The sequence below is a fragment of the Struthio camelus genome, chromosome 4, assembly GCF_040807025.1.
Source record: "Struthio camelus isolate bStrCam1 chromosome 4, bStrCam1.hap1, whole genome shotgun sequence".
In the NCBI taxonomy this organism is placed as follows: domain Eukaryota; kingdom Metazoa; phylum Chordata; class Aves; order Struthioniformes; family Struthionidae; genus Struthio; species Struthio camelus.
This window is the reverse complement of record NC_090945.1, coordinates 84497549-84516044: the sequence shown is the minus strand read 5'-3', so window position 1 is coordinate 84516044 and position 18496 is coordinate 84497549. Positions and strand designations below refer to the sequence as shown.

Here is an 18496-nt window from a genome sequence, read left to right as displayed (position 1 = left end):
ACAGGATATAAGTCTGAGGAGTCCCCCACAAATCTCCGGGAGATTTGTGCGAAACCAAACTGGGATATGGCCTGAAATCCCCTAGAACAGCAGGGAGCACAAGGAAGCAGAGAGCTTGGCTCCTTAGCCTCTTCTCAATATGCAGCTCCCGTGCAGCCCCTCTCCTTCCTCCCATGTGATCTCCACTCCCAGACTGGCAGGGGATGGCCCTGTTAAAGCTGTCTCTGCATGCTCTTGCATGCATTTCTCTTCTTCAGCATTGTATCTGCTCTTTTTCCTACCAGTCTGGTTAACTCATTGCTAGTTATGGGTCTCGGGAGCAGAACTGTAGGATGGGGTGGTAGGAAACACTGTGGTCTCTTAGCATCTCTCTTCCAAGCCCACAAACGCCCCTGCTGTTTTATTATTACTTGTTCTGGCAACTCTTCTTCCAGCTGCTCTTTATGTTTCTCTTTCGTACCCTAAATCTGATACTTTCCCCATGTGGCCAGGCCCATTGTTGCAAGCTGGGGAATGTACTTCTGCTACCAGCCAGGGTTCGTCTGCCCCCACCGTGACCACAGCTGACGTCCTGGGGTAGCTGCATGACCTGTGTTGTTCCAGACTATCCCTGTGGAGAAGCAGGAGGAAGAGCTGTTTGTCCCATCAAAAACAGACTTCCACTTCTAGAAATGCGTTTTCCCCCTTATTGAAATGTTTATGATGTTCAGATTAGGATGAAAAGGCATCAAAATGTCATTAGTCTTCTGCTTTGCCTTCCTTGCTGTATTTTCTAAAATCCATATTGTCACTTCACTTGGGTACAGGTGTCCTTGGGAGGGCTTGCCTGGCATTACGGGACCCACATCACACAGGGCTTCCCCCAACACCAACGAGTTGAAGGCTGAAATTGTAGGACATGAGAAAGGGACAACTGCAAAAGCCTCCATCTAATCACCCGGTGTAACTGAACTCAGTGTCTCAACTTGTGCAAGGAGTTAAATGTTGTATTAAATCTGCACAGTTTAAACCATTAAAACAGCTATCAGCTTATGCAACATAAGCAAAACTTCAGCAGAACCACAAATCATTACTTTACATTAGTTTGGAGGACCAATATATTTTAATCAGTTTAAAACCAGAGCCTCCCCACTCTTCTTGTGACTTTTTTTGGATGGATTTTTCTTGTGAGCTGCAGACTGTTACACTTAACATTTGAAAATAGAAAATTGATTGGTGTTTTTTTTCTCCAAACTAATCTAAGTACTAATTAAGCATAAAGGCTTTTCAGCAGTACTTGCTACCTGGACCTATGCACTAGTTCAAGTCTTCAAGTCTTAAGGAATCCGATTCCTACCTCTAATTGAATTGACTTTCAGGTTTTTTCCCTTTTTTTCCTTTTCTGGATGTGGTTTGGTAGTTTAGAGGATGGGAAATTTCAGTCTAGGTATAATGTCTTGAGACCAATTTCCGTAGCAACTTCATTCTAAGACATTTCTGGATTTACTACTTTTACCTATTTCCACACACCCCAAATTTCCCAAACTGATTGCTGCAGCTAGTTCAGCTCAAAGAACCTTCCTCCTGGAGGAAGGAAAAAATGGGGGAGTTGATAAAGTGGTCTTGGTTCAGCTCTTAGGACATTAAGTATTTATCCTAATGCAATGCAGTGTATATACTGGTGGTAACGCTGATGTCCTCCTGCCAGTCTCTGTCACCTTGCTTTGGCTTGAACAGGAGCGGTTAAGTTTTGTTTGCTGCTTTTGTGTTCAGATATTTACACTGTGCTGACGTGCAGCGGGCTCCTTGCAAGTCCCTGCTCCCCTTCTCTGATTTCTGTTTTGCATTCCTGCTGTCAGCACCTACCTGCTTTTGGGGTGCTTTACGCAGGGTGGCAAAACAGCAAGCGTTGCTTAGGTTGTAAACAAATAAGGTAGCAGCAGCTGGGAGAAGCTCACAAAAAGTAAAGTATCCTGTAACTTAAGTAGTGTGCCTGCTTTTTTTTTTAAAAAAAAAAGATGCAGAATACTTATTTTTGTAGCTTGGTTTTGTGAACAAACTCAACTTGCGCTGCTGTGCTGTGCCCCAGGGATTCTTTTTTTGAAACCATGTTGGCGGGTTTTGAGTCAAATGTACGTGCATCAGGTTATCTCAAAGGAACCAGGTTTTGAAGGCGCTTTCAGACAAAGGTGAAGAGACTTGGTCCAGATGAGGAGACCTCGTGGTGTCAGCCCGTCCTCGGGGGATATGGAGGGGAACCAGGCTTTGCTAGCTTTGTGCTTTTGCCCAGCTCCGAAGCTTTCAGCTGCATCTCATCTAGCAACGATTTCTAGTAGCAATTGCATGCTGTCCATTGCACCCTTTCCTTGGTGAGAAAAGTACAAAGGGATTTATTTTTCCACTTAAAACTTTAAAACTTGGCATGGGGGGGGGTGGGGAAGAGAACACTTTAAATTCTTTTTTTCTTTTTTTAATGCATCTTAGGCTGCTGCCATCAAACCCCCCGGTGTCCTGGCAGTCTCTTGGCAGTGCACCAAGAAAACGCTGGCGGCAGCGGGGGCCCCGGGGCGGAGCGGGCGGCGGGGGCTCGGCGCCGGCGTCGCCCCGATGTCCCCGCGGCCTCGGCCGGACGCGAGCGCGAGTGGGCAGAGGGCTTGGGGGAGGGCGCTAGGACCCAGGCAGGGGTGTGACACTGCACAGTCCCTTCCCCTTTTCAGCCTGCACTAATGCAGAGGGAGTTTCATTTTTGGCCGCGCTCGCCTCTTTTTTGGAGAGGAGGGGGAAAAAAAAATAATTAAAAAAAAAATTTTCTTGAAACCCTAAACCAAAAAAAAAAAAAAAACAACCAACCTGAAAGTGTCAAGATGGTGAAGACGGGATGAGAGGAAAAGGCGAAGCGGCCCCAGCAGCCATGGCAGCGAGACGGGTGTTTCACCTCCAGCCATGTGGTGAGAGGCAGAGTTAGCCCGAGCGGGGAGCCACAAGTGTGATGAGCTGCGCCGGCAGCTTGCAGGGGATTCCCTCCCCCCCCCCCCCCTTTTTTTTTTTTTTTTTTTTTGCTCGGGCCTTTTCGGAGAGGCGCGGGGCCAGGGTCCCCCTTGCCGCGTAGCCCCGGGAGCGCGGGCCGGGATGCGAGGGGATGGCAGGCTGGACCGGTCCGAAAAAGCGCGGTCCGGAGGGGATGGGGATGTATCCTGGGTTCCCATTTCCTCCCCCTCTTGCGGGGGGGGGGGGGGGGGGAGCGACTTGGGGGAGCCTGGAGCTGCATCGCTTTTTTTTTTTTTTTTTTAAAAAAAAAAAAAAGCTTTTGCTTTAGGAGCCGGTTGCTGTCTGCTGGGAGGTAACGAGAGGCTGCAAATCTGGGCGAGTTTGACAGCCGCGAGCTGTTTAAACCCAGTGCGCAAGATGCGATGTTAAAGAACCAGCAAAGGATATAGAAGCAATTGAAACTCTGCGTTTTCTGTTCTTTCTTCCCCCCCCCCCCCTCTTTTCTCCTTCCTCTGCGCTCTGGTATTTGTTTATACCTAACCGGGGGGGAGGAAGGCGTTTTGCTCTGCTCCGCTGCGTTTCTGGCGGATGCAGCGTTGTCCGACTTCACATTGGGAACGGTGCGAAAGCTGCAACGGAGAGGTGAAACTTCGTGGCTCAAACCGAGCCGGTATAAAGGGTCTGGGTGCTAGTATGACCCGGCGAAAGCACGGCAGTGTTTGTTTTATTTTATTTTGAAATCTTCGTTCCCAAAGACTGGGAGGAGGCTGGATCTTTAAACGCGCTGCGAAATATGGTTCTTGATTCCTGCTGAACTTGGAAAGTTATCTTCTGAAGTGTCTCTTCCCCTCCGCCTTCCAAAAGGAAGCGCTTCCTTAATCAGCATGGCTGCGTTGGTGGCTGTTTTTTAGGCTAAACTAAATGCCGCTGGCTTCACAGCAGCTTGCCTGGGAAAGTTTGTTCTGGAGTGAAAGCAACTGTAGGTGGCACAACAGCTTTGCTGCCTGTAGAGCAGGCAATCTCGAAACTGGTCCTCAAACTTCTCCCTGGGACGTGCTCTTGGTGAGGAGAGTGCCCCTGCTGCCTTGTCCCACTGTAGTTCAAAACAAAATTTGTTTTGTAATTGCTGCAGATCTGATGTTCCTCTGCTTTCTTCTGTGCTGCTGTCTCATGTCTAGGGCTTTTCTTTTTTAAAACCCGGTGGCGTAGGCTGGTCGCCTTATCATCTGGCACATCGGTTGCCGTCAGTGGTGTGCATGAGAACAGTGTGTTGTGTGGGGTGTTTGGTTTTTGTTCTGTGCGTGTGTTTATTTTCCTATCAATGAAATATGTAATGTTTGCAGGACTCTTTAACCTGGAGGCTTTCCTCAGGTGTGAGAAGGAACCTTGTCCCTGTTGAGCAGAACTATTGCTCCAAATGCCCTGGAGCCAAAGCATGGGATAAACCACTTGACCCAGCAAAACCTGCAGTGTTTGAGCCTTCTCACTTGGGTTGCTCTCAGGGTGGATCGTGGCTAGGGGTTTTTTGGATGCCAGAAGGAACCAGTGATGCAAAACTTTGGTCTTGTCCCCGCTTCAGCCTGCTACCACCGATGTGAGCTGTGTGTTTCCGCTTTCCTCCTATAGTCGAGACAGGCTGGCTAAGGCAGCTCAGCCAGAGTCCTCCAGCTTTGAAACGTGTGTGGCTTTTACGCAGTTGCCACTTTGTAAGAGTTAGGCACCACGGAGGAAGTTCCTCTGTCTCCCGTGTCGTTCCCTGGCAAAATGAGCACTTCAGCTTGTCTAAATGAACACGGCTAGAAATATGGGTTTGGCTTTTAAGCACAGCATTCACTTGATACCCCATCCAGCGGCATAAGATAGCGATCTGTAAGCTCATAGTCCCTTGACTTTGAGTAACGCTGTAGTAAATCATTTGAGGCTGTAAGTAGTTGTTAAAGCTTTATTTTTGTTGTTGAGTGAATGTGAAAACAAAGATGTCTTGGCTTTAAAACCAAAGGGATGCAGAAACAGAAGCTTTCTATTAAAGTGTTAGTAAAAAGCTTGATGCTTCTTGCAGCTAACTGGCCAAGCTCCCTTTTGCAAAGTTTGATTTTAGTCCAGAGTTTGAGTTTGATGTTGTATTTGCCTCTTAGACCCTATATGATACTAAAATCTCAAACCTTGGGCTTGCAGAGCTGCAGTGATATTCCACATGTGTATTTATGCATAAAGACACATTGCCTAGGGAGGAAGCTGCTCTTTTTGTCATTAAACTACCCCAATACTATGCTTTTTTGGTGTGTTTGGTTTTTTTAGGTGGCTCTGGAAGCCAAGGTGACTACTATCCAAAACCTTTCTATTACTCTATTTGGGATGGTACTTAAGCTACTGAGAATCTTCCTAATGCAAAACCACTTCTAGAAACGTCCCATTCCTTTATGCAGGATTTCTCTAGGAGTAAACAGCTCTCTGGGACACTTTAATGACTCGTCATCATGAAACTGTCATCCACCCTGTAAATATTCAAATTATCGCTAAATGCACCAGCAGATACACAGCATACATTAGATCCAAATCCCACTATAGAAACCTGAAGGAGTTTGGTGAAACTGAAGAACAATTTTTAAATGCAGTAGAAATTTCTAAACATGCTCTAGCATAAGCTCCCCTTAAAGCTGTTGCGAGTCCAGCAATGTGCTGGCCCCAAAGCAGAGCGCTGCAGGCTTCTGCATCTGTTGGTGCTGGCTGTGCTAGCAAAGAACTTAGCTGTCACTTAACTCCTGTGAGGTTTTTTTCTCTCCCGCTCTAATTCCCTGTGTAAATTCAGCCCTGGTTGTCATAGACAATCAAAGAAAGAAAAGTGGGGTGGGGAGCGGGGAAAGCAGTACTAAGGGCTTCAGGCTAACGTGGCCAGTCCAGCCCTGCTGCTGAGCTGGCGGAGAAGGGTCTCTGCAAGCTCTTGTGCACTGGTTGGAGCCATGCTTTTGGTAGAGCACTGCAAGGAATAGTAAACTGGTTGTAGTAATCATAGAAATGGCAAGGAGAGCCCAAAAACCTGACCACCAGTGGGGATAATGCCAATTACCAAACCAGGCTTAGGTGGTGGGCCGGGAGCCTTTTTGCATGGACTCTGCTTGGAGCCTTGGTTTGAGGACCCTAATGTTTAGCTACAGACCTGCTAGCTGCTCTCGGGATTGGTGGTCACGCTGGGGAGCACCCCTGCATCCGAGGGGGGTAGCTCAAGTGGACACTGGTGATAGCGTGGGGGTGTGAGAGAAGGAGCAAGCTCAGCCCTGTGGAGCAGGTGGAGAGAAGAGATTGGCGGGGTGGCCTTTGGCATGTGTGGTGGGTTTTGAGCAGCAAGGGTGACGAGCGTCTGGCCAAGGCGGGCTCAGCGCCACGCTACAGTGCCCACGGGGTGTGCTGCAGGGGTTAGCTCATGCAGTCCCTGCTGTACAGTTTCTGCATGGCTTGAGAGGGGTGGGTTCTTCTGCCTCGGCTTTTCAGAAGACCTAGAAATGCCTGAGAAGACCCTCACATGGGAGCAACAGCAAGGTGACCCCAAAAAATTCCCACCATGCCCAAGAGCAAGGGGGGAATCGGTGCATGTGAACTCCCTTAGAGGTAAGGCAAGAGGCTGCCTGCTCGAGGAGCAGAAAGCCCAGAGCAGGAGACACTTGGGCCTGAGGAAGAGGTGGCCTTCTTCCCCTGTTGGCCAAGGGCATGGTGTCGGGGCATGTACTACTGGCCCACAGAGGTGCGGGCTGCAGCTCTGGCTTGTGTCCCCCCCCCCCAAAAAAAAACCCAAAAGCACCCCCGGGGGCACTGAGACAGGCGCCAGGTTTATTCCCAGTTCTCCTCTTCCTCCTGCCTGCTGCCATCTCCAACTCTGGCAGTTAAACGTCTCTTCCCTCTGTTCGGAGCCTAATTGCGTCCCCAGGGTTTAACACGCGTGTGTTTGTTTTATTCAACGCGTTGGCTGTTCCCACCGGAACAGGCTGATTTTTTAGGGATTGGGCTTTTTTTTTTTTGCTTATTGTGCACAACAAGCCACCGCTCGAGAGATTCAAGGGAGGGGGAGGAGGAGTTGTAGTAATGCCAATACTTCTTGAATATTATAAACCTGGCTTATCAGCCCGACGCAGGGCTGGAATTTGTCTCTTCCTGTGCTGCATCTCTGCCTTTGGAGCGAGGCGCGTTTAAATACGGGCTGGAGACGCAGCCTTTCCAGTGTGCTCCGCTGGGCTGCGACTACCGGGACGGGGTTTCTTTAGGGCTTTCTCCCTTAATCCCCCTCCGGGAAGGAGCTTTGCAGCGAGGTGGCTCCAAGCCTGCATGTCCCAAGAGCACCCGCTCAAGGAGGTGAAGGGGGACGCGGTTTGCTTCGTACCTGGCTCGCCTCTCTTCTCCGTCCTCATGGAGCCGGCGCCTTTCTGCTACCCCCGGCTCACGTTTCTCCGCTCGCCCTACGGCCAGTTCGGGGCCAGCACCGACGCTGCGCAGAGCTTGGCCCCATGGCCCCAGCGCTTGGTTACGAGGTGGACCGGGGCCACAGACGGTGCGTGCTGGGGTGGAAGGGGCTCGGGAACGGCGGGGCTGGAGCTGGGGAGTCCCCGAGCGTGATGCTCGGGCATCGCGTTGGGTCTGGCAGGTGTGTCGGGGCGGTTGGGTTGATGCTCTCCTTTCTGGACCTCTTGATGCTCGCTTGAGCAATTCCATCCCTGGAGAAGGCTGATAAACAACCTCAGTTCAAACAAGTAAACTGATCATAGCCAACCTTTTGCTTCATAAGGCTGTCCGCTTGCCAAAGCAAATCCGGTAGTGTTAAAGACCCGAAGCACCTGCTGAAGCCTGGGCGGACTCGGCTTGCCTTTAGGACTGTGGAGATTTGAGCTCGATTTTGTTTAAACTGCTGTGAAGGGTATCAAGGGTTGGTGGTGAGGGGGTAGAAGACCCTCTGTTACAGATTTTTTTTTTTGTTTGTTTGTTTTTTTGTCTTGCTGCAAGAATTTAAATTAGACACTTCAGTTGGGTTCAGAAGTGAGTTTTACAGGTTACATTGTTAGAAAGATACTAAGCTTGGTTAAATCCTGCTCTTGAGTTGAGCCTTGTTTTAAATGCTGATCCTGAGGATTTTCTTGCTTTCTGTAAAGCTCTTTTGAGAAGTTGTTAAACTCTCGGAGACGAGGTCCTGACAATCTGATTTAATGTTAAAGGCAGACCTGCTCCGAGAGCTTCCAAGGCCCCTTCCAACCTCAATTATTCCATAACTCTAGAGAACTTCCTTGATGCAGTAATAACACCTTGACTGTGATGGGCTCTACCTGGAAAAGCTAGTCAGCTGGCACACGAAAACAGAGAGGACCGAATGAGCAGTCTCAGCAGAGAAAATGTGTAGGAGGCATTTAAAAACACGCGTTGCCGGTGGTTTTATGCAGCGGAAACAAGTCTGCAGCAGGGACTTAACATGGGGTATGTGGCTTTGACTGAATCCATCCGCTAAAGACCGTAGCTTTTCTAGAACGGTGCCTTGGCTTGGCTTGCTTCGTGACAGGGGACATTAACTGTCTACTGGTAGACTTGAAACCTGGAAATTTCTTCTTCAGCCACAATAATGGTCCCAGTTACTATAAGGGATCTCAGAGTTGGAAGTGACCCAGTCATTCCAGCACTTGGGCAATTAAATATTTTACTTAAGATTCTGCCTCTTTTTAAGGCTGACTTAATGTTGCTTTGGGAAGTGGGGAGATTTTTTTTTTTGCTGTGTGTTTTTGGGTGGTTTTCTTTATTTTTGGCCAACACAAACCATTCTTGCAGGCTTTAAATATCCAGCTGGGGAGACTTGGGCTATTGTTATGAAAATTTTGAGTTATAAGGAAAGTGAAGCAGTAGAACAGGCTGGGGCAGGGGAAGGGGATGTGGCATTTTCTCCCACCCCCCACTGAAGGCTTTCAGGAGCTGGCTAGCCGAGCGCTGGTCAGACAGACTTGGAAATAAGTCTGCTTGGATGAGGTGAGGTCTCTTCAGCTCTGTTCCCTGCAACTTGCTGTTTCGTTACAGACGTGCTGCCCTGCCTCGTCTTCTCGTGCAGGCTTCTCGTTTGCTTCTGAGTTTCTGTATTAACTGTTGTGTTGCTGTTGCACACGCTGCTGAGCTGTCGCGTCGGGCAGCGTGCAAAGCATTTGAGCGCAGCTCTGCAACCGGGCAGGCAGGGCGCTTGCAGAATACAGCAGCTATGTCTTTAAGAGATTTGCTCTATCTACCTCTCGGCAGCAGTTTTCCCTCTTCTTCCTGCATCTTCACATCCTCTTGTTTTCCCTGTACTTCTGTCCGTAAGGTATAGTATCCTCTCACTTGAGCTGCGCCTGGCTGCTACGAAGCTTTCTTAAGGAGGCACCTAAGCCTTGTCGGCGCGGCAGCCAGCAAAAAGCGCTCGCTCGGAAGCACGGGGTCGCTTTAATTGTTCTATTTTTTCCCTCCTTCCTACCAGAGGCGAATAGCTGCGAGACGGCAAAGCTGGGTGGCTGGAGGAGCGCGAGCCCAAATTGCAGCCCGGCTGGGTCCGCGCTGGAATGCGGAGCGCGGCCCCGTTACCGCGCTTAGCGGCTCGCCAGCATCTTTGCTGCCCCGGCGCTTGACTCGGCGCAAAGGCTGCTTTGCCGGGGAGCCGAATTGGCCGGGCACCTCTGGGATCTCATGGGTCGCGCTCTCTCTCCACCCATTCGCCGCGCGCCAATTGGAAGTGAGGGAGAAAGATGCCCTGGATGGATTAATATTGGAGCCATTGAAAACCCACAAGCCGCTGCCTCCTCGGCCACCTGAGCAAGTGGCTTTCAGGAACGAGTGCTTGGCTTGGGGAGAGCACCAAGGAAGGGACCTCTGAGGCTGTTTGCATTTGAACAGCATCTCTATTAAAGAAGTAGAGGAGGTAAGTTGTGGTCTAAAAAAAAAAAAAAAAAAATTACTGAAGCGCTACTGGTGCTGGGTGATGCGTTTGCACAGGAAATCTAGAAAACCAGCTGTCAGCTCTTTATTTATTAAAGTAAGGCAGTACTTGGTGTGGTTTCAGTAGGCTTTGCTGCTTTGTGATATCTATTGCTTGTGCCTGATGTCTCGTCTCTGTGCTGATGTGCTTAGGGAGGCAGAATACCTTCTGGGTTCGGTTTAAATTCACCAGAGTGCTGTCTTTCAGAATTTGCATTTACTTTCGAGAAATGCTTGGGGAGAGCTTACCTTTTTTCTTTTCTTTTCTTATTTTTCTTTAAATGAATGCTAAAACATTCTAACAGCCTGTCGGATAGGCTTTACATGGGCAAAGGGGTTTCACGTGGGCAAAGTGCACTGCTCGGTGAAAATAAAACGCATCCGTGTAATCTGCCTAAAACGCTAGCAAACATCATCCCTGTTGCTGTAGCCATGGAAGCCACGTAGACGAACCATAAACACTGTTTTAATGAATAACACTCAAACCTGTACTGTCAGCCTGCAATTATTTCACCAGCGGGACCAGGGCGTTTTTATTTTGGGCTGATGATGGACAGCAAAAGCAGATTTGGTGCTGCTCCATCCCTGGTCCTCCTCCCACCTGTGGTGTTGTCATCACTGTTGCTGCTGTTTCGTGGCTCCTCGATATGGAAACTGTATGGGGTTAAGATTTATGTTATCTAGCCAAGCCTATCTTGACCCGAAATCCCTGTTTCTAGGGGGAGGGTTTAGACTGGGAAGGGCAGCTGGGCTGCCATTTGCTTGGATTGTTTTCACTTTCAGTGGCAGGGAGAAATTTTTCTTCTTTCGCTATGCTGTCTGGAGCCACAACTGAAAATACGTAACTTTTTGGTGGTCAGGTGACTGGGTTGGTTGCTGTACTTCCGTGTCTCTCAGTATTTCTAGTAGAGAACTTGGTTTTTTCGATCTAACTTCTGGTTTCGTATGAATTAAAGCTGGCCTCTTGGTCCATCCGGATGCCCTTTGGGGAGGTAAGGAGGGAAGGGGTGCAGAATTAACTTAGCTGCAGAGCTTGGCCCAGCCACAGCTGCCTCTTTGACAGCTGTTTGCATTCTTTGTGGCAGTAAGAGAGAGAATAAAGGCTCAGATGTTGCAAAACCATGATTTGGGGGCCCTGGGGAAATGCTGGAAGTGTGAAGCTGGTGTTGCTGGTGGAAATGAGCATCTTTCCCTCAAAACCTAAACAAGGGGGCGGTATCTACTATTTTACACTTTGCAGCTGCTTAATTTTTGCAGTGCTTAACACAGCTGAACTTTTCCAGGGAACACCTCCCTTATTCTGAATAGCCCTGAGCAAGCTGATAGACTTCCAATCTTTTTTTTTTATGTCTTGCCCAGCAATAATGCAGATAAGCGGCAGGCAGTGGCCTCTGGAAGCCCAGCCTGTACATCCAAAGCACCTTTTGGAAGTTCAGTCCAATCCTGACCAAGACTTGGGGCTATTCAAGTATCTCCTGTAATTAAGAGTCATGAGGTTTTTTGATAGGGCCCTGCAAGTAAAATAGCCGGCTGAAAAGCTGTCAGTAAGAGTTAATGCTTTCTAAATTATTTAAAGGTTTCAGGAAAAGTCTACTGAAAAGCCTCAACTAGGCTGTCCTTGGGTCTCTGCCAGCTTTTGGGATCTCTGGAGGTATTTGCTTTCTCTCCTCTCCATGTAGCACTTATGCAAGAAATCCTTGCAAGTCTTAAATCACTACCTTTTTTAAGCGAGCCCAACAAAACGAACCCCCCCCCCCCCTTCAATCTGAAAAATGCGAATTGCCCAAATTCGTTGTCCACCAGCCAAATCCCGAAGTTTCACTGCTCCTCTGCTTTTCCTGATGGCCTGCTGAAGGCCGCTGTCATGCGTAAACCCCGTGCAATTTCATGCAGGACAAGGCAGTTGTGCAAAGCACAGGAAGCCACGTGGGGACCAGTCCTCTCCAGCGTGACACCTGTACAGTGACGCTGGCCAAGAGATGGAGCCGAGGAGGGGACCGTATCCTGCTAGCAAAGCAGCTGCACGGCTCTCCCTTCACAGGGCTGCTTCCTTTCCCAAATCACCTCTGGGAGGCAGCCTTGCATATTAATTGTTCGGGTGGGCTAATTTGTGATGAGTCAACTTGGACAGCCCGGTGCCCCTGGTTAAATTCAAATGCCACCGATGCCATCTTCTTGTGTGCGTGCTCTTTTTTGAGGTCTGGTGTGGCAGCTGTCACCGCTGCAGCTGGTGATTTCTTTATTAAATGGTTTTACCGGGGTGTTGGCCGCTCTAGAGGCGGCTGCGGTGGGGCTGAAGAGAAGGAGGTATTCAATACGCTGAGGCAAATGCTTTGAAAGCAGACGCGTCTGGTGCCTGAGCTCGTGCGTGGGTGTATGTTTGCCTGGGAGCGAGCAGGCAGAGGGATGCTTCCTGCTCTATCCTTTCAATATGATGCTTTCTCTCTTCACAGCCAGCTACTGTGAAAATTAGTTTTCCTGATGGCAGGCTGGGATTTCCTTTACCAGAGTGACCATGGCATGATTTAAGACCTCGTTACTCCATCTCTCTGGATCTGAAGAATATCCAGCTCCTTGCATATAATCTCTGCGCTGATACTTGAGTGCCTCCTGAGCTGAGAGGCACTAAAGTTTTATTTTTCCCTTTGTGTCAGCAGGGTTTGCATCCGGACTAGCATCCCGGGACAGACATCCCTTGCTTTGGTCAAGGATACTGTTTAGCTAGATCCATGGAGCAAAGTTTCATGTCTGTGTAACCTCTTGTGCGCTTTAACGTTTCCTGGGCTACCCTAGAGGGTTAGTGTTATGTTCTCCAAAAAAACCAGAAACAGGACACTTCCCAGGGGTTTTAGGGTCTGCATTAACTAAAATGCTCTCCCCATCCCAGAAATGGGAAGTCTGGGCATATGAGACCCTTTGGGAAGCAAAGACTGGGTGAAAAGCCTTTAGGAATACTTTGGTGGCAGTGGGGGAAACGCACCTACGCCTGTTTCTGTGGCAAGAAGAGTCTGTGAAGTTAAAGTGCCTTTGACTAACAGAAACATCCTCCTCCTGTAAGGACTGCTAGAGGATTAGGCCATGTCCCCAGCACTACTGCGCATAAGCAGAGGCAAGCTGGGTGTCCCTGCAGATCCGAGTCTCTTGGCTAGAGCCACAGCTACAGTAATTTTCTATTGGACTGAGCTGCTTAAAAGCACTTTCCTTCTCAATGCTGGCTCTGGCTAATGTTTTATCTTCTAAAAGCTAACCAAGGTGAAGGGGTTTGTAGTAGCTTTAAATCTCACCAGGTCACGGCTGTTGTCTCGGCTACCTTGCAAACCTCACAGGCTGATTTCTTGGGAGCTCTGTAGCTATTTGCACATAGAGGATGTGTTAAACAGCCCATCTATGTTTATGGTCTCCAAAGAAATCCATGCTCTGCTATGAAGTCATGCCAAAGCCCACAAGAGCGTACCAGTACCAGCTTTGAACTCTTGGGCATGCCTGTATGTGCATAGGTACCTGAGACTCAATGGGTTTGGTGCACTGTGGCTGTCCTTCAGCGCCAGGCAGTGTTTTGTAAAGACTTAACAGCTTCACCACAGTAAGCCATGAAGAAAAGTGTATGTTGGGCGGGGGGGGGGGAGAAGTGGTGTGTGAGGAAAATGTAGACAGAGGGAATCTACCTTTCCCATGAATACCAGCTTGAGTATATCCTTAGACTGTCACAGTGCTGATCAGTATCTTACCAACTCAAATAATGCTGGTAGAAAGGTGCATTAGGAGCACCTCATTAGATACGTGTGATGGAGAGGCACCATGCATATCTAATTGGGAGGAAGAAGGCAGTGAGCTGTCTGTGGAGCCTAGCCAAACAGCTCACCCGTCGGGCAGCTCGTCTGCGGTGCTCCGCTTTGCCCTTCCCTGCGGCCGTAGCTGTGGGCTGAGTAACGGGCAAGGGAAGGAGGATCAGCGCTGCTGCGTGTCTCAGAGGGGGAAAAAAGACTTGACTCCTGTCAGCTTCTGCTTGAGGCATGAGGCACTGATGGGTGTGTATCTTCATTAAAAAGGCATGTATGGTGTTTCCAAGGGGAAATAAGGTTGCAAAATTGCAGTGAAGATGAGGCCTTTAGTTGATCTTGGTTTTCTCCCCTGGTGATAAAACTCCCTGGAGGGTAGTAGAGCGCTGATATTGCCCATTTAACAAATTATCAAAGTCCCCCCACCCCACCCTCCCCGAGGGAAGAATAGAGGAACATGTAATAGAAAAAAAACTTCCTTTATCAATGTACACTGCTTTCTGGGCAGAGGTCTGCATTTGGGTTTGCCATGTACAGGAGTGCTAGTACCTTGCATTTACCCAGAGCTTTCCTGCCCAAGTATCAACAAGCATACGTTACTCATCTTACACTTCCTTGAATTAAGGCGATCAGTTTTGAAACCATGAATTGTGTGGTTTGGTTTTTTTTGTCTTTGTCCTACCTTTTGGGTGTAGGGAAAACAGGTAAAATTTCAAGTCTGTCTCTTGAGCTTGAATCATTATCGCCCAGAATGGCAGCGTGAGGGTCTGTTTCTTATCTTTGTGCCTGTGTGACAGATGTGTTTTCACCGGAGCTTTCCAGTTGAAGTATGCAGTGCCGTGGGAATGGGTCAGCTACTTAAGTTACTTGTGCCACTCATCATTTCTGTTTACACCTTAAGGCAAAATAGGAAGGTTTTTGAATGCTGCTGTCCATTAATTCTTGCTGACTCAAATAGTTTTAAATAACTTGCAGCACATGCCTCTGCCAGGGAACCTTGCTTTTTTGGTTCTTTCTTGAACACCCGCTACCAGAAATGATTGTGTTATAAACATGAGCAATGCTACCTGAGAAAATCCTGTGATATTGATATCTTTAGACCTGATCAGCAGGTTAATGTGGTCAGCAGATTCTTATTAGCTGTCAGTCAGGCTCATTTCCTATTCCTCTAAGGCTATCCAGTTCTGCGTCTCAAATGAAGTATGAGGCTTCCTCTTCCTCCTGTTGTTCAGCTCTTGCATAAAGAGGTTTCTAGACTCACTTGTAACCTCCCTTCTGTCAATGCTCCCCATAATTTTAAAAAATAAATCCTCTCCTGCAGGCTTCCCTTGGGACATAATTCCTCATGTGTGGTTTTTCTTGTGTCTGTGTGGTTTTCTGCTGACCTTGGGTGGAGGAGGGAAGCAGTGCAATTTGGTTATTAGGTATGTGAGTGAAGAGGAGGGGGGGAAAAAAAAAAAAAAACCAAAAACTTGTTGCTCCATCCCTGCCCCAAATCACATGAACCTAGTAATGCCTGGGTGTAGCTCCCTGGTCACGCATACAGCTGCAAAATCCCTTGTCCTGCAGTGTTAATGCATAGTGTGTGTGCGGGGAGGGGAAGGGAGGGCATAGAATAGGAAGCAACTCTATAGCTGAATATTAAAATACCAGGTCTGGTGGAGCCCTAGATAGGGATAGCTTTCTTTTTTTTTTTTTTCTCTAGCTTTTCCTATGTTTAGGTGAGGGCTTGCACTTATTTAAACTGGTAGCTGAGGCCAAGCCCTGTTTGAGGTAGCATGAGCGACTGCAGTGTTCCCACTGCGCAGGGAAGCCCGCACTGCTTTCCTTAATGGTGACAGACGCTTTCGGTCTTGATCAGCAAGTTCCTGGAAGTCAACTTGAAATGACCAAAACCTTGCTTCAAAGCTGAAGACCTGCTTGTCTTTTGAAAGAACGTTTTTCTTTTCAGAGAGCTGGTTTCTTCCTTCTGGGGTCATGCTGACAACTGGTAATTGCTCCTGAAAGCAACTGGGAAAGTTGAAAAGTTATTCAGCTGAATAGATTTTTTTTTTTTTGTTGTTGCAACCTCTAGCTCAGAGGCTCAAGCCGTTTGCTTTATCAGCTGTTGCATGTGCAGATGAGATTCAGAATTGTTCCCAGAGCTCCAGTAATGCAGAGCTGAAGAAAGGTTTGCTAAGGAGCAAGTGATGCAGGAAATGGGATATTGGAACACACCCTGGGTAGAAGATCAATAAGGTACCTAATGCCTCTGATCCTGAAATGATACTTGCAGGGTAACTAAAGTAGCGCTGCCCGTTATGTACTTTAGATGTGTTTGTGAATGCAGGCAGCCTCCACAATGGAAGAGGTGCCATCAAGAAAGGCTTGTAAATGCAAAAATTCCTTTCAGATAATTGTTTAAAAACAATATTGCCTCAAAGTAAGCTTCTGCTAAATAACAAGATACCAGAACTTGGAGAGCTTTATTGGCAGGAGGTCATAAGATGCAGAAGTCTGTAGTATCACTTGTAGAAATGTCCATGCTGTAAACTTATTAGAGCGCTGTTTTGCTTCAATATAAGCCGCAGAGGTCTGTTTACTTGGAAGACGCCAGCAGCAGAACATTTTAATCAAGTTACCAAAGTATCCAGAGAATGTGTTTTTTATTTGTATTCCACTAATATTGTAAGGCTCAAGAGAGCTTATTACTAACCTTAAAACGAGAGAGTTAAAATGGGTTATTAGGAGATTTGAGACGCATCTCCTGAAGGAATTTAATAATGGAAGGATTCTGTCTCTGTTTTTGTTGTTAAATGCAAATGTAAAAATGGTAAGAATGTAAGAAATCAGGAAGCACGTTCATTGTCTGATACTTCCCACGATGGAACGGTGGTTTCGTCCTAGTCTTAAAACTGAGCACCTTACACAACAACTTGACTGTCCCACCAGTTAAGTACTATTAATGTCATATGTCTTCCCCTTGGTGGCTCTGAGTCACTTAAACAGCTTCAAGTCAAAAGATAGTGGCTTATTATTTTTAATCAAAATCTTAAACTGTATCCCTGAATCTGAAGACACATGCTTTATTTCTCATTTTGCAGCGACCTGACAGGCTTTACCTTTGAACTGAGTGCGCGTAAGGAATGAAAAAGGCTAGTGAAAAGCTTTTGTATTTATATTTTTTTGGAGAAGTAACTGTGTGCTGGCACTTTTAATGAGACTAAATTGGACCAGTCATTTAAGTAGATATCCCTGTGGGGAATAAGGGGGGGCTGGCAGTAGAAACTAAATTAACTCTTATAAGATGAAGAACACTGCTTAAATTGTCAAAAGAGTTGTTCCATAGGTTTTTTTCTGGCAGATGATGGAAGATGGCATCTTATCTTGCCTGGTTGGATAGGGAAAGCAATTGGAGAGTCTGGTTCTCCTCACAGGTGTTCAAGGAGAAAGCAGCCTGAAGAGCTGGGACACAGCTGGGTGAGAGATACTAGAGGCAAGGAAGGGGAAAATTTGCTGCGTTGCGAATCTTAGTTTCTCAGGGTAATGCTTTCCAACTTTATCTCTAGAAGCCTGACCTTGTGTCTTACTGAAATTACTTTGCTGGATTTTAATTGCTTAAATTTGAGGGAGAACCTGGGGGGGGAAATAAATACTGTGGAAAGGAATGTACAACTCTGCTTTCTGTGGATTCAAGAAGTGGAGATGCTGGTCTAGGAAAGGATCTCCTACCCTGCAGTAGTAGAGTTGCCCCCTAGACTGTAGGTCTTTTCCTCCAGGCCGCAAAATTAAGTGCGGGGTCTGATTTATACTTCATGGAGGTTCTCTTGCAACTCTGGGTGAAGCCTGGAGCATTGTAATGTTGATCTCTAATGCACGTGCAGCCTTGTATCTCTGCCCAATCTTCCCTAAGCTAAAGACATGCATCGATTACTGCTGTGTCTTATAACTGCCCCAGTTGGGGGTCTTTAAATTTCAAGAGTGGAGGGCAGATGGGGAGAAATGCAGCAGCTTTTGGGTATGCAGCTATATTGCTAAGGGGAAGAGGACTGTGACTTGCTGTGAGACCTGCACAGTTTGAACCCATTGGTCCAGTCTTCAGTGGAGCATGACTAAGGAGCAGAGACCTCAGCTATTAAGTTCCCATAAGCCTTGTGAAAGGGCGGGCACATGGAGCTCACTGATGCTTGACTTGCCACCTGCTATTCAGCATGCGCTTAGGCATGGTCTAGCTGGCCTTGCCCTTAGCTAGCATCCCATAAGAATAAGCTTAGCTTGCTTGTGCCATACCTGTTGGGGAAATACACACATCAGTCCTCTTCCTCCCGAAGGAGGAAAGGTGTTCACCTCCTTCCCCTCAAATCTGTGTCTCCTTCATCCTGCTCAGTTATATGGATCTGGCTTTCTCTAGATTGCCTCCAACAAGACACAGAGGGTATAGCCCCCATTCTGCCCTTGCTATCACCACTTCTACAAACTTGTCAACCTTTGAGCTAGTGCCATATTTCTGTGCACGTGTTTGGATGTGTATAAACAACCCCCATCACCTTTTACCTCCTGGGCAAGTTACAGTCAGTTCTTAATGTGTTTAGTCCCTTCCGTTGGGGGATGCAAGAACTTTTTGAAAAGTTCCAGCACAACTGTTTTGAAGACTGAATTCAGTCAGAGCTATGGGGCAGTGTTACATAGGGAGAAGCTAAATTACCAGGGCTGGAATTTAGCCAGGACATAGTAGGGTGAACGCCCGATTTTTTTTTTCCCTTTTATTCTCTAAATGTGCCATTGCGTCTTTAATTACAAGGTTA

At 47.6% G+C, this 18496-nt stretch overlaps 1 protein-coding gene across 11 annotated transcripts in view; it reads left to right on the top strand.

Annotated features, from left to right (window-relative positions):
- Positions 1 to 2655: 2655 nt before the first annotated feature.
- SLC4A11 (solute carrier family 4 member 11) overlaps positions 2656 to 18496 on the top strand; it is a 103093-nt gene continuing 87252 nt past the window's right edge. For 2 of the 11 annotated variants that reach the window (XM_068943814.1, XM_068943804.1), the window contains exon 1: positions 2697 to 2927. In XM_068943814.1, the coding sequence (XP_068799915.1) occupies positions 2858 to 2927 (70 nt within the window). In that variant the 5' untranslated portion in view covers positions 2697 to 2857. Of the gene's footprint in view, positions 2928 to 7184; positions 7508 to 8937; positions 8962 to 9093; positions 9287 to 9439; positions 9878 to 10835; positions 10926 to 18496 lie in introns of those variants that run through there. The other 9 variants (XM_068943805.1, XM_068943802.1, XM_068943807.1 and 6 more) reach the window with 8 other exon arrangements.